Genomic DNA, 15,347 nt, shown 5'->3' on the forward strand with positions numbered 1-15,347 from the left:
CAAAGAACACATACATATATGTGTTGGAGAGAATTGAGATAGAATACATTACGGCTCAAAACGCATTTTGCTAATTTGCTCTGCGCTAACGAACAATTTCATGAGACTGTGATTATTGTCGATAGAACAAATCGTAACGGCCTACTTTCCTGCGACTTTACAGAAGTTTCACTTCTCCCTTGTGTGAATCGCAAGTACACACTTTTTTCATTCAAAATTGAATGTCCCTATCGGTGGCGTAGCGTGGTTGTCGGCCGTCCGGGGCGAAAGGAACTGTTTCCTCCGTTCCGTTAAAGGGGCCTACTCAAAGCACTGCCTGCAGGGCCTGCTTGCAGTTACTGCCGCAGAGGATGTTGCTCCACAAAGCACTGCAAATAATTTACGCGGCATACGTTGTCGTGTTCACTTGTGTTCTCTTTGTCCTTGCCTAAATTCGTCAGTTTTTATAAATGGCTCCTACATTATTCAAACACCAAAAAATAGCATTGGGTTTGACTGTATTGAGTACTTGTAGCGTTCAAAAGAAAAAAAGGAAGCACTGGTGTAAAAAAGTTTTATATTTTTCATGTAAAAGCGACATAGCCTGCGACCGCATATCTTTGTTATGATAATGATCGTGGTTAGTTTTCCAAAGACATGGCAAATCCCTATACAATTAGATTACGTCCCTCCACACGTCTTTTTCTCGCTGGCTCATTTTTCTTGAAGAAAACAGAGCCAAACAAATAATATAATAAAACCAAACCAACTAACCACCAACTAACTGATTAATTGCTAAATGACAACCACTGACAAGACAAACCCCAGGTCAAATAGAGTAGACAAACGTCGCAATGTACCGACGTAAACAAAATGGTGGTCTAAATCGGCCCGACCGAGCTACACATGTCCCTGATTGCAGTTTACGGAGTGGGGAGATCGTGTGTCGGGCTGGCAGAACGACACTGCGGCCCTGCGACAGGGTGAACAATTAAAATATCGGCCCTGCATGCATACATACAATACGATCGGCAGTGGCACTGCAAGCAGGGCCCTGCAGGCAGTGCTTTGAGTAGGCCCCTTAAGGACTGCCAGTATACATAGAGCAACACGGAGGAGAGTAGCCCTGGCGTTTTTTACCGATACAAAACTGTCTGGTATTTTTTGCAGTGGGAAATTACACACATGCTTACTTTATCTAATTCCCACACAAAAATAATCGTCTATCACTACGAAACTCACACATAATAAATTAAAAACACACTTACATTTTTCACACATACATAGATACATTCTGTGTCATTACAGTATAATGACACGCCGCAACTACATTGACAAGTTGCTTACAGCCGTGGTTGTACCACATGTCGATATGCATTATCGATAAATTCAAGTACTCGGTTAGGGAAATGAGGTTTTTAAAGTGATACAAAGGTAAGATGTTATTATAAAATAGACTTAATTTATTATATACTACAAATCAAACATCTTCATGTAAAATAAACGATTATAAAGAGTAAAGATTTGATTGTTTGTTTGTTAACATTGAATAGGCTCCGAAACTACTGGACCGATTCAAAAAATTATTTCACTGTTGAGAAGCTACACTATCTCTGAGCGACGTAGGTTATACTATATTTTCAAAAATATTAGGGAACCTTACTAAAACTCAATAATGTAACCCAAGGGATAAATAAATAACCTAGAAAATTCCTTACATTGCTTGCGCTGCAAAAACAAATGATAATAGAAATATATAATGTAGTAAGACTTTGTAGAACACATAATTATCTACAATAGTTGTATTTGTGTGTGCTCGAAAAAAGAACGACTTTAATTACATCGACAATAATTGTGTTTGCTCGCAAACGAAAAAAAAACCGACTTCAATTATATCGACAAGTAATACAATATACATAATATATACGCGATATCAAAGGTTACTCAAAAAGTTGTTATCAGATATCGATGAAATTTGAACGCGACGACATGATAAATATCAGCTTTCTATTAAATTAAAAATCATCAAAATCGGTCCACCCAGTCAAAAGTTCTGAAGTAACAGACATAAAAAATACAGTCGAATTGAGAACTTTCCCCCTTTTTGGAAGTCGGTTAAAAAGTGTCGCGAAAGCATATGTCTTACTATTATAATTATGCCACAATACGTTTGGTGCAACGTTGTTGTGCCAAACAATGCCAGTCTACAATAAACGATTTAAAGTTAACCCACATTTTGAGGAGTTGATGATGTACACAGTGATGTCAACGAATCGGTAACAGGGAGCGTAGCACTAATGGCATCATAAGATGATAGCTTGTCATCTGCTAGATTGAATGATTTGTTGATGACTCTGAAAGGATGGATTTATCATTGTTAATTTTCGAAGTTGATAAATCTAAGCTTTATTTCACTACTATGACTAAGGTGAACCATATCTTGATTACTTTGTACGTGAGATAAAAAAAACTTACGGGACAAAAACAGTGTGGCGTTACTGTTAGTTTGGTGCCCTCGACTAATTTCCTTCTATTGTTCGTCAACACTTGAAAGTTAGTGGTATTGATATGATCTGAACAAATTACACTATTTTTTAGGTTAGTCTGTTATTACATTTTTTTTTTCAATGTATCCCTTAAATTTGGATTTTTAGAAATCTTGCCAAATTTTTGTATAAAACATTATGGTCGAAGTTCACATTAAGTATTTCTAGTAAAATGTGCTAATACTCATAATACGTGTTTTATATTTAATTTAATGCAATTTTATTATATAACTATGTTTATTAAAAAAGCTAGCAATAAAATATTTTAAATAAATCAAAATCTCAAAAATGTCTATCTCCTCTTTTGCCTTTGCCGTTTTTATCGATAACTATCTACAAACAAACCGGTAACAACGCTATCGCTCGGCGACAGTGACTTCTCGGAAAAATACTCCGATCAGTCGCTCGACCGATCCGCATATTGTATGAGGGCGATCGGCCTGTGTTGGTAAGCAAATCGAGTCAACACGACCGATAATATTTGTAATTTTTATGTTTAAAAAAGGTTTAAAAGAAGTATACAAGTAATAATGTGATTAAAAAATACTTACGTATGAAAGGTAATGCCATGTTTTAGTAAATTTGACGTGGCAGATCTCTTTTTGCAGCAAAAAAACAGAACAATTTGCCATTTTTTGAAGAACGTTGATTCAATCGCGCAACTAGATTTAGTCTAATGATCAGTACGGCTGCAACTAGTTTTATTGTACGCATATGGCCATTTGGCCTTATACCTTGACAGAGGGGAACGCCTATAAATGGCTACTCCCTTGTTACTCTTTGGCCAGTATACTGTCGCAGTACCCTAGGAAAATATTTGACGTCTAAATCGCTGCTATATTCTACTGTGAGCACTGGCGTTTTTGAGGTAAGGTACTCGCGGTACTTTGATCACGTGATCACTCAAAACCACTCAAGTGCCAACTGCCAAACGTCTTTTAAACAATACCTCCAGTTTTATCACAAAATTATAAAGTTCTGTAATTAGTTTAGATTAATAAATAAAGCATCGGAAGAATTGCAAAAATTAATCATATTAGATTGTGTTAAAAATGTTCAATACGAGCTGAAAGTTACGCAGGAAATTTTTCCATTCTGTATATTAATTTTAAAATAAATTCCTAAATTTTACCCTACACATCTGTACATTAACACATACCAACACAAAGTTAATATAAGTTTAGCAATGAAAAACATATTCTTTTTAATGAAAAACTACTAAATTTTATTATATTATAAATACAATTTACAATTACTATCAATGGGGAGAAAAACTAGCTTTTTATCACGACAGGTGGCGCAAAATCGACTGTACCTTTTATGACAGTATCAGCTGTCAAATCGTATGGGTTTTTGCAATTATTTCAGCTTAGTTCTGCTATTTTACTTTAAAATGCCTCAATGTAGTGCGTTAAACTGCAAAAACAGAGGAGTACATTTATTTCCTAAGGAAAGTAAGCGCAGAAAACAATGGGAATCGGCGTTACGTATTATAAACTTTAAGGCAAGTAATACTGCACGATTGTGTGCTGCACATTTCACAGAAGAGGATTATTATGGCAAAAGCAAATATACAGGTGATCCAACACAGTTATTCTATGCAATTCAATCAATACCCGTAACTGACAAATACTCAGATGCAAAAGTATATTATGATTTATCATTTTAGGTAATGAACCACTCGCCAAATTTCTTAAAAAGACTGCTGTTCCATCGGTTTTCTGCTTTACTAAGGTAAAACCAGAAAATCCAGCTGCCCTTGAACGACAGCATCGTTTTGAGAGAAGATGTATAAAGAAACTATTTCAAGAATCTCATACTAGTGTCACTATAGAAACTGAAAGAGACCTTACACTGGCAATAGGTCGTGAAGAAGAAGTGAACAATGAAACCACTTCAGCAGCATGTTCACATAGTGCACCTGAATTTGATACAAAAACTACTCAAGTTGACCATGAACACACATATGGGTCTATTAATAGGAATAAGAATAATGATACCTTTATTAAGTTTTACACAGGATTTGAATCATATAAAAAATTTCAGTTAGTGTACTCAACTCTGAGCCCAATGGTTCACAAAATTAGGTATTATGGCGGCTCTGTGATAAATCTGAGTGCAGAAGATCAGTTTTTTTTAACATTGATGAAATTAAGACAAAACAAATGTAATTTTGAACTTAGTATGTTTTTTAATGTCAGTCAAAGTACTGTATCAAATATTTTTATCACATGGGTAAACTTTATTTATCAATTGTGGATAAAATTAGATATTTGGCCCAGAAAAGAATTAGTCCAATATTATATGCCCAGAAGTTTCAAAAATTATGATTCAACTCTCAGAGTAATATTAGATGGAACCGAAATAAAAGTTCAAAAACCAAAGAACCCAAAGTCTCAGCAAGCATCTTGGAGTAGCTACAAACATGCAAACACATTGAAAATATTAGTTGGGGCAACACCTGGTGGGCTTCTATCATATTGCTCCCAAGCTTATGCAGGATCAATAAGTGACCGGCAGGCAGTGGAACGAAGCGAACTTCTTAAAAAATGCAAAAGCGGCGATAGTATATTGTATAGGCTGACAGAGGTTTCACTATACAGGACATGTTTGCAGACAAAAATGTGTCTGTTAAGATTCCAACATTTTTGAAAGGAAAATCTCAGTTGCCTGGCCTGACAGTAATAAAAGATAGAGAACTGGCAAATAAAAGGGTTCATATAGAAAGAATTATAGGGTTAACAAAAACATACAAAATTTTAAAAAATGAACTAGACCATAGCTATGTTCCAATAGCAAGTAAAATCTTTTTTATATGTTTTATGTGCTGTAATTTTAGGGAAAGTATTATGAATAATATTAAATAAAATTCTACATTTGGACTGTTTTTTTTATGAATTGTAAATAGTCTTTATGTAAGTGTTTATTTATAATAGCAGGTACTAAGCTATGTAGCTTAAAGGTTATCAAATTAATTAACATTTCATTGCTAACAAAATCGTACAACTTTTAAAAAATTAACTAGACCATAGCTATGTTCCAATAGCAAGTAAAATCTTTTTTATATGTTTTATGTGCTGTAATTTTAGTGAAAGTATTATGAATAATATTAAATAAAATTCTACATTTGGACTGATTTTTTTATAAATTGTAAATAGTCTTTATGTAAGTGTTTATTTATAATAGCAGGTTCTAAGCTATGTACCTTAAAGGTTATCAAATTAATTAACATTTCATTGTTAACAAAATCGTACAACATTTTAAAAAATTAACTAGACCATAGCTATGTTCCAATAGCAAGTAAAATCTTTTTTATATGTTTTATGTGCTGTAATTTTAGAGAAAGTATTATGAATAATATTAAATAAAATTCTACATTTTGACTCATTTTTTTATTATTTGTAAATAGTCTTTGTACAAGTATTTATTTATAATAGCGGGTTCTAAGCTATGTACATAAAAGTTAATCAAATTAATTAACATTTCATTAATAAATTGATCATCTCTGTTAATAAACACTACCTGCAAGTCCTCAAAAGTATAAACAATAAAATTACAATATTGCCGACCTGAACAATATAATTGTCCTTGTATCTGAGCATAATAAGGATGTTTCTTTTTCAAAAGAAACTGCCCATTACATCTCTCTAAATAAGGCACACTGACATCAGTTATTTTACAATTTCTTGCAGTATATGGACACTTGACTTCAATGATAGTGTCTTCTCCCAATAAGCCATCTGGTGAAGCAGCAAGAAAGGGATATTCAGAGGAAATAAACAATCCACATGCTTGTACTGACAGTCCGTAGGTGGCCTCATATTTCGCAATAGCAATTGTTTCATGAATCTTACCATGAACCATTGCTCGAGTATGCACAGTCTTTGGTGCTAAAATTTTTTGCAATAAACTTTTAGTGCAAGTTTTACTGTGGCACACTACATAAAACATGCTAGCAGTAATCCTGCATGATCTCATTTCATGCCACTCGGCAGAGGCATTTTGAGCTCTGGTATTCTTCTCCAACACTTGAATTTTTTCATTTGTGACATTTTTCAACAGGAGCTTTTCAAGCAAATTATCTTGTGGAGTCTTTGCTAAATATGGGTAGTGATCCCATTCAATCCCATGTGAATTTGCAGGTTCATATGTCTGCAGTAGAGGCATTGAGCTTTCACCATACCCAATGACCAAATTCCGCACATAATGTGGATAATTTTCCATTACGTCACTCTCATTTAGGGGCTTAAAATTACAGGATTTTAACCTCTTGCTTGGTAAATTATGAGCTGCTATGGGAGAGTTATAAAAAACTTTACTTGGTCTATTAAATGTCATTAGTTTTTCAGTACATGATTGATGCAGTTTAATTGATTTCTTGTGCACCATTTCATGTATACCAAACAACAATGCAGAGACATGTTTGCAACTTGCTTGAGTACCACTTCCTACAGCACAATCACAATGGCATTCTTCTATTACTCCATCTTTGCTTAACTTTACGTCAACCACATATGCAACTTTCTTCATACTGGCTTTACACTGTCCTCGCACATATGTGTAATTGCCTTCGTTGGAAAAACGGGCAGTCACAAGATGACGAGATTCGTAAAGGAGCAGCCCTTTAGGCTGGGTACTATATCTGTAAAAAATAATCATAATTAATATAACAAAATTTCTCGTCAAATAAGTACTTATTTTTCTATTTATAAATTAATTTATGTGGGCAAAACTGTCTCCTGTACATTTAGTCTATACTAATATTATAAATGGGAAAACTTTTCTGTTATTTTATTTGACTATTCACACTCAACCGCAGTACAAATCTTCTTGAAATATAGCACATATATAGATCCTCGAGATGTACTAAGCCCAAAGGATACTTTTTATCTCATAAAAGCACGTTGTTAAGCACCAGTTTAAAAAAATAGTCTTTGGTATCTCTACAACACATCACAGCTAAACAAACCTTAGCTTGAACAAAACTTAATCTTTCCAGAGAATTCTTCCCAAAGAAAATTCCCAGAGGATTATTAAAAAACCGAAACAAACACGGACGAAGTCGCGGACCGGTGCCCACTACTGGTACTAGTTATTGCTAGGAATTAAATAAGGGCACTTACTTTACAAAATATTCCTGTATTGCCTGTCTACTGATCATTGGCAGAAGAGTATCTGCATTTATGTCTCTGAATGTATCAGAAGGTGGACATACGTATGCAGGGTCCTCTTGGATGTCGCAGTCAGCACAAAAATTTTGGTTTTGATCATACGTTCGTAATCTGTAACAAAAATTAGAAAGTTAGTTCATTATAGCAAAAAAAAATGCTTACAAACCTTCATAACCTCAAATATTTCAAGCGTTTACCTTTCAATCAAATCAGCTTTTTTACCGGCAGTTGTTGCATTTCTTTTACGAAGCTCGGCTTTTAGTTGAGGCACAGTCATAAATGAGTAAATTTTAAAAACAATACACACTTTAAATCTCGTTTATCTCGTTATTAGCCAAACACTTTAATGCCGCGAAAAGTAAACAAAGTACAGTTGCTTAAAGCGACATCTGTAAACAGCTTTGAGTGAGCCTCCTCATTAAAATAAATTATATTATATTTAAATAACTTATATTTAATATTATATTATATTTAAATAATCAATCAAATTAAATATTTGATAGTAGTCCAACAACATTTTTTTTTGAATGAACTATAAAACTTTTTTAAACACTCATTTGAAATTTGAATGCTGCGTCAAAAAATGCGGCTGACACACAGACATAAATTGACGTTAAACTGTAAAGTGGTCGCAATGCATATCGGAACACAGCTACAGTTCACTACAGTTTAGAGCGAAAGACTTGTATCCAGCTCTCAATAAATTAAAAAAAAAAAAAAGTATAGTAGTTGACGTACCAGTATATAAGTGTATAATCCAAAGAGTAATATAAGCATACAGGTATAATCTATGCTACTAACCTAACATATACTCGATGTTTACGTGATTAATTATGTTTTTAAGAAGTCCTCAAATAGCTTTGACTTCTTGTTTGATTTAAGAATTCACTGCAGTTACTTGTTATTTTGAAGAGCTAAACATTTAGTCCAAAATGCCGTTACTTGATGGAAAAGAAATAGACATATTTTTTGTAAGTTTTCTTAAAATGTAATTTATTATAAATATTTTATTGTAATAGATTTTTTTTCTGTTTATATTATTGTTTCTTATTTAAAGTAATATTTAAGATTTTAATTATGTAGCATAACTTTGAGGTTTTTTATAATTATTTATGTACCGCTAATTGTACTACTACTTTACTTACCTATAAAGTAACTAACTCAACAGACACTATATAATAAATTAGTCAAGATTAAAATAATAAAAAATGTTATTTATATTGAAGTTTTTTTATTTGACTAAAATATAATATTACACGTTTATATTTACAGAGTGAAGAGGATTTACCATATGAAGAAGAAATATTAAGAAATCCTTTTTCAGTAAAACACTGGCTCAGGTACATCGAACATAAAAAAGCTGCACCTAAAAATGAAATTAATATGATATATGAGAGAGCACTCAAGGAGTTGCCAGGCTCGTTCAAACTGTGGTATAATTACTTGAAACTGAGAAGGTATCAAATACGCGGTCGCTGTGTAACTGACCCTGCTTATGATGATGTTAATAATTGTTTTGAAAGATCTTTAGTGTTTATGCACAAAATGCCTAGGATTTGGATGGATTATTGTACCTTTTTGACTGATCAATGGAAAATTACTAGTACAAGAAGAGCATTTGATAGTGCTTTAAGAGCATTGCCTATTACTCAACACCACAGAATTTGGCCACTTTATCTTAAATTTTTAAAGAAACATGATATCCCCGAGACAGCAGTTAGAGTATTTAGAAGGTATCTAAAATTATGTCCTGAAGACACAGAAGAATATATTGACTACTTAATATCAATAGAAAAGCTTGATGAAGCAGCTGTTAAATTGGCACAGCTTGTAAATAATGAGAATTTTCAGTCAAAGCATGGAAAATCCAACCATCAACTATGGAATGAATTATGTGAACTTATATCTAAAAATCCAGATAAAATTCACTCACTGAATGTTGATGCTATAATAAGAGGTGGACTTCGTCGCTACACAGATCAACTAGGCCACCTTTGGAATTCATTAGCTGACTATTATGTGAGAAGTGGTTTATTTGAAAGAGCAAGAGATATTTATGAGGAATCTATTCAAACTGTTACTACAGTGAGAGATTTTACGCAGGTTTTTGATGCTTATGCTCAATTTGAAGAACTCAGTTTGAGCAAAAAAATGGAAGAAGTTGCTAAAAAAGCAAATCCAACTGAAGATGATGATATTGACTTAGAATTGAGACTTGCTAGGTTTGAATATTTAATGGAAAGAAGATTACTTCTTCTTAATTCAGTTCTTTTGAGACAAAATCCACATAATGTGGCTGAATGGCATAAAAGAGTAAAGCTCTATGAGGGAAAACCTCATGAAATAATTGATACATACACTGAAGCTGTTCAAACTGTTGATCCTAAGTTAGCAGTAGGAAAGTTATATACTTTATGGGTGGGTTTTGCTAAGTTTTATGAAAGTAATGATCAAATTGATGATGCAAGACTGATTTTTGAAAAAGCAACTCAAGTAAATTATGCTAAAGTGGATGATCTGGCATCTGTTTGGTGTGAATGGACAGAGATGGAAATCAAACACGAGAATTATGAAGAAGCCCTCAAACTGATGCAAAGAGCAACTGTTTTACCTAGTAGAAAAGTAGCTTATCATGATGACAAAGAAACGGTACAGATGCGTCTTTATAAATCTCTTAAAGTATGGTCTATGTATGCTGACTTAGAAGAAAGTTTTGGTACCTACAAATCCTGTAAAGCTGTTTATGACCACATTATTGATTTAAAAATAGCAACACCACAAATTATTATTAACTATGGGTTATTCTTAGAGGAACACAATTATTTTGAAGAAGCTTTTAGGGCATATGAAAAGGGTATAGCACTTTTTAAATGGCCAAATGTATATGATATTTGGAATACATATTTGACTAAGTTTTTAAAAAGATATGGAGGATCAAAACTTGAAAGGGCTAGGGATTTATTTGAACAATGTTTAGAAAACTGTCCTCCTGAATTTGCAAAATCAATATTCTTACTATATGCAAAATTAGAAGAAGAACATGGTTTAGCCAGACATGCAATGTCTGTATATGAAAGAGCTGCTACGGCAGTTCTACCAGAGCAAATGTTCGAAATGTTTAACATTTACATTAAAAAAGCTGCGGAGATTTATGGTGTGCCAAAAACCAGACAAATATACGAAAAGGCTATTGAGACTCTTCCAGATGAAAAAGCTAGAGAAATGTGTATACGATTTTCGGAAATGGAAACACGACTTGGAGAAATAGACAGAGCCCGAGCTATTTACGCACATTGTAGCCAAATGTGTGACCCACGTATTACAGCTGATTTTTGGAACACTTGGAAAGAATTTGAAGTTAGACATGGAAATGAGGACACAATGCGTGAAATGCTTCGAATAAAGAGAAGTGTACAAGCTACATACAATACCCAAGTGAATATGATGTCAGCTCAAATGTTAAGCTCAGCAGCGCAAGCTGCTGGTACAATATCAGATCTAGCACCTGGAATGAAGGATGGCATGAGAATGCTAGAGGCTAAAGCTGCAGAAATGGCAGTCCAAAGCAAAGGTAATATTCTTTTTGTTAGAGGTGAAACGCAAGGTCTTAAAGAGAGTGGTGATAAGGTTGTTAATCCTGATGAGATTGATATTGATGAAGAAGAATCAGACAACAGTGGAGAAGACGATGAGGAAGAAGTCGCCCCTGTTCAAAAAAAAGACATACCTGCAGCAGTTTTTGGGGGTTTACTTCAAGAAAAAGAATAAATTTTTTACTAGTAAAAATAAATTCTTTAATTTAAATAAAACATGTTTAATTTACCAAGCTAACTTAGCAACAATTTTATACAAAAGCAATTTATATATTTACAAGAAAATCACAGAAATAATGTTAAGAGTTACGAATCATTTAACTTGGTTAAATGTTATTTGAAGCATAACAACTAATATCCATTCAATTATGCATTATATCAATTAAATTCAATGTTCTTACAAATTTTATAAATACAATTAAATGACAATTCTAATTTGTTTAGTATTAAAAATAAATGTTCCACAGTTCAGTTATGTATTCCAACTAAGGAAAGTATTTTTTTTTTTTTTTTGGGAATGGTTGTTAATAAATTCTTATATTAATAGTAGATATGAGTTTTGTTACATGAAGACATACATTGATTTTTTATTCATATACATTTTTGTAACTGTTAATTTTAGAGGAAGTTTTCTTTTACAGTTGAAATAATCTTAATTTTAAAAATTTCTGATATTTGTTATCAATTAAAATATCATCAATGTTCTCCGATCTTTGTATGTAAGAGATGAATGATTTTCATGCAGTAAAAAAAACTGTTCTTTAATTTAAATTAAACATTGTACTTGACAAATAGATCCCAGAAATACAAGCATTTTTTTATAAAAAATATTTTATTAATTGGCTTTATAGTCAATTAATAAAATATTTTTATATATTTAATTCACATTGCTGCAATGTAAATAAAAAATGTGCATGCCTTAGTTATAATCACAACACAAAGCAAAATGGGTATGGTAATCTTCAATTTAAAGCCTTTTTATGCTTTTTGACGTGACAACATCTATTAAATCGATGAATACCGGCCGCATGCAGGAAAAAGGTTGACTCATTGTCCCATTGCGCCCATTGTACGCTTTCCTGTATCTGACTCTCTTCCATTGATTGGCCTATGTGTCCGAGATATTTTGTTATGACATTGTCACATTAAACTATCGTCCGTATACCAACTTTACAGACAACCAATTTTTTTTTGCTCATAATTTAAATGATATCTCTTGGTGGTGCAATAAAGTGTAAGGAATTAGAGTACATATTTTGTTGTTCAGAATAGTTTAAAATACTTATATCATTATGTACACCACCAAACATTATCAACTCGCCATTACCCTTTACTAAAGAATACATGACCAATTCTTCAGGTGCACCATGCATTTCACCAAGGCGGGGACATAACCATGACACAAAATTTAAAGAATTTCCATCCACAACCGTAGAAATATCTAAAACATGCATGGCTAGAGTATTTCTTTTGATTTTCTTTACAGCTGGTGGTCTCTGTTGTGGATTGTCCGCAGGAGGTTCTATCCTATTTTCTAAGTGAGCTATTTGCCTTTGATTGATAAGATCATTTTCTGGTGCTGCATTGTTTCCTGTTGAATCACAAGCAAAGGCAGCCATTCTATATTTATTAGCCTCTTGCAACTGCCTGACTATCTTCATTCCCTTATTCTGTAATAAATAAATAAATATTATTACAATATTACAGTAAAGAAATAAATGTAAATGAATATACAATAAACAAGAAACATTTTTATACCTATTACCTTATTTTTATTTCTTCTCAGAGCGGATTCTTTCTTGGACATGTCAAAAGCATTATTTTGCCTTCCTTCTCCACTTGTACTAGCAATGTTACCTTCTTGATTAATGTTTACATTATTTGAGATAAGATTTCGAACTTGTTCATTCTCATTACTTGGTCCAGCTACTGGTTCATTAAATAGAATTCTTTGCCTTGGTAACACTCCACGTCTCCCATTAATATTTTGGTCTCTATCCAACGGCCTTTGTAAGCTTTGTTCAACTCTGACAGACACTGGGGGCCCTTCTCTATTGAGGTTTGATAATCTTACAGCCGATGTTACTAATGGTTTAGGACTATTCCAGCCATTTCTACTTCTACTCAAACTTACAACTTTGTCTCCGACTCGACAAGCAGGGTTACACCATATATTGGCAGAAGCCCATTCTTTATTTTTAACAGCTATTTCTTTCCATGTCCATGTTGGACCTTTCATAGTAAGTATCCAACAGTCGCTATAAACAAAGCGGTTTTGTAATGTTTGTACACCACCTAGCAACATAAGTCTATCATCATCTAATTTAATCAATGACTGAGCATAGCGTGGAGATGGCCTGGGTTTAGTAGTTGATTGTTTCCTCCAAACAAATGTTGAAATATTTAACACCCACACATCATTTGAACACTGTATTTGAAAATTGTGGGCAGCTGACATAATTAAACCACCAAATACTATCATTTCGTCATCTTTTATACACGCAGAATGTCCTGCCATTGGAGGAGGAGGATTTGTTGCATTAATTAATATCCATTTATTACTTTTCACACAGTAAAAGTGGATGTCATTAAACATTGTGACATTCTGATAATATTGAGATAGTGAAGGATAGGTCCAGCCACCAAAAACAATTAAGCAATCTTTATAATCAACCATTGTTGTATAAGCTTTTGGAACAGGATATGTCCCTGTAGCTAGTGGTCTTATCCATTGCCTTTTAGACAAATCAAATCTCCACAAATCATTAAAAGAAGTTGCATTTGTAGTACAGCCCCCAAAAATATACATATTATTTTCGAGAATACATGCTGCATGAGAAAATCTTTTTGTTATAGTAGGTACAATATCTGTTGCTGTAATATTTTTCCATAGTATATTAAATTCACCAACAGCTTTCATCAATTTTATGGACGTTTTATGTAGAACATCTGGAAAATGCATTAAAAATTTACGATACTGTTTTGTATAAAAATTGCGTACTGTGTACTAAACTTTACAAGATATTAACTTACTTTGAGCACAATTACACCACCTTTTGCAGACGTTCATACAATTTTGTAAATCCTTATAAGGTGGTAAAAAGCTTAATATAAATTCTAGTACTTCATCGGGGAGGTCCTCGATGGTTATTTGCAAATTTTGCTGTAATGTTTGATGCATAGATTCCATATTTACAATTTTAGATCCCTTTAAATAGGACAGCTAACCTTTCCATACTTATATGAGACGAAATATATTGAGTTGAGAACATCAGAATATCACATAAAGGTACAACGTTTACATGTATGTATTTATTACTTTTAGATTCCGCCTGTTTCTATTTTACTTATTTATTTTTATCCATGTTTATGACATTTTTGAAACATAATTCATGACAAAAACAGGACTTGACATCTGCTACAGAGTGATAATTTAACGTATGGTGCGTTCGACTGAAGGTCCGCAACGCCCTCGACGGCGGACCATGACCGCTGAAATTGCCATTCCACTGACGGAAAAAATGCTGCGGGCGCGGCGTTGTAGGCGAATTTTATAGGTGGAACGCATATTTGGGCGAAAATTCGTAAGACGGAGGGAGGGTAGACCGCCGGCGCGGCCTAGAAGAGGAAGTATCTCTCTTTAAACCGTGCGGTGCGGGGTGCTTGCGCGAATGTACGTGTGTAATATAAATTGTCATATTTGTGTACGATAGCGCAATAAATGAATATTGTACTTTACCACATAAATGATAGTACTTTTATACTGATAATACAGCAATTCGTGCAAAAGTATTCCCTAACAATTCCAAAATATCAAAAATGCACAACGTTAATTATTCAAGTTTTCACTTCTGCCGGCACTCCCACAGTGCAACCGGTTGTTTTTTTTTTCTCTAGATTAGCCAAAATTTTATTTATGTTACGTCTATGATGTATTTTAAATATTCGGTTGAAATTGAAACCATTTTTCATAGACATAGAGAGGGATTCCCGTTAAATAGTTTTGGTTTGTGCCAAGAACCTTATACAAAACACTGGAGAGTGCATCGTAAACAATG

At 33.4% G+C, this 15,347-nt stretch overlaps 3 protein-coding genes and 1 long non-coding RNA gene across 4 annotated transcripts; 2 read left to right on the top strand and 2 right to left on the bottom strand.

Annotated features, from left to right (window-relative positions):
• Nucleotides 1-3,846: 3,846 nt before the first annotated feature.
• On the top strand, nucleotides 3,847-5,908 carry LOC123669575. Its single transcript, XM_045603175.1, has 2 exons — nucleotides 3,847-4,102; nucleotides 4,195-5,908. Exons 1-2 carry the CDS (start codon nucleotides 3,871-3,873, stop codon nucleotides 5,175-5,177), a joined length of 1,215 nt encoding a protein of 404 aa, XP_045459131.1. The 5' UTR covers nucleotides 3,847-3,870; the 3' UTR covers nucleotides 5,178-5,908.
• A 1,826-nt stretch (nucleotides 5,909-7,734) lies between these two features.
• LOC123669578 lies at nucleotides 7,735-7,975 on the bottom strand. The gene is made up of 2 exons (XR_006745772.1): nucleotides 7,894-7,975; nucleotides 7,735-7,807 (listed from the first exon to the last, which is right to left on the bottom strand). It is a non-coding gene; the product is annotated as an uncharacterized LOC123669578 (long non-coding RNA).
• A 510-nt stretch (nucleotides 7,976-8,485) lies between these two features.
• Nucleotides 8,486-11,505, top strand: LOC123669570 (pre-mRNA-splicing factor syf1 homolog). Its single transcript, XM_045603171.1, has 2 exons — nucleotides 8,486-8,667; nucleotides 8,969-11,505. Exons 1-2 carry the CDS (start codon nucleotides 8,629-8,631, stop codon nucleotides 11,462-11,464), a joined length of 2,535 nt encoding a protein of 844 aa, XP_045459127.1. The 5' UTR covers nucleotides 8,486-8,628; the 3' UTR covers nucleotides 11,465-11,505.
• A 669-nt stretch (nucleotides 11,506-12,174) lies between these two features.
• LOC123669571 (F-box only protein 42) lies at nucleotides 12,175-14,479 on the bottom strand. Its single transcript, XM_045603172.1, has 3 exons — nucleotides 14,323-14,479; nucleotides 13,055-14,238; nucleotides 12,175-12,959 (listed from the first exon to the last, which is right to left on the bottom strand). Exons 1-3 carry the CDS (start codon nucleotides 14,477-14,479, stop codon nucleotides 12,492-12,494), a joined length of 1,809 nt encoding a protein of 602 aa, XP_045459128.1. The 3' UTR covers nucleotides 12,175-12,491.
• Nucleotides 14,480-15,347: the final 868 nt, after the last annotated feature.

This window comes from Melitaea cinxia, chromosome 3, assembly GCF_905220565.1.
Source record: "Melitaea cinxia chromosome 3, ilMelCinx1.1, whole genome shotgun sequence".
Taxonomy (NCBI): Eukaryota; Metazoa; Arthropoda; class Insecta; order Lepidoptera; family Nymphalidae; genus Melitaea; species Melitaea cinxia.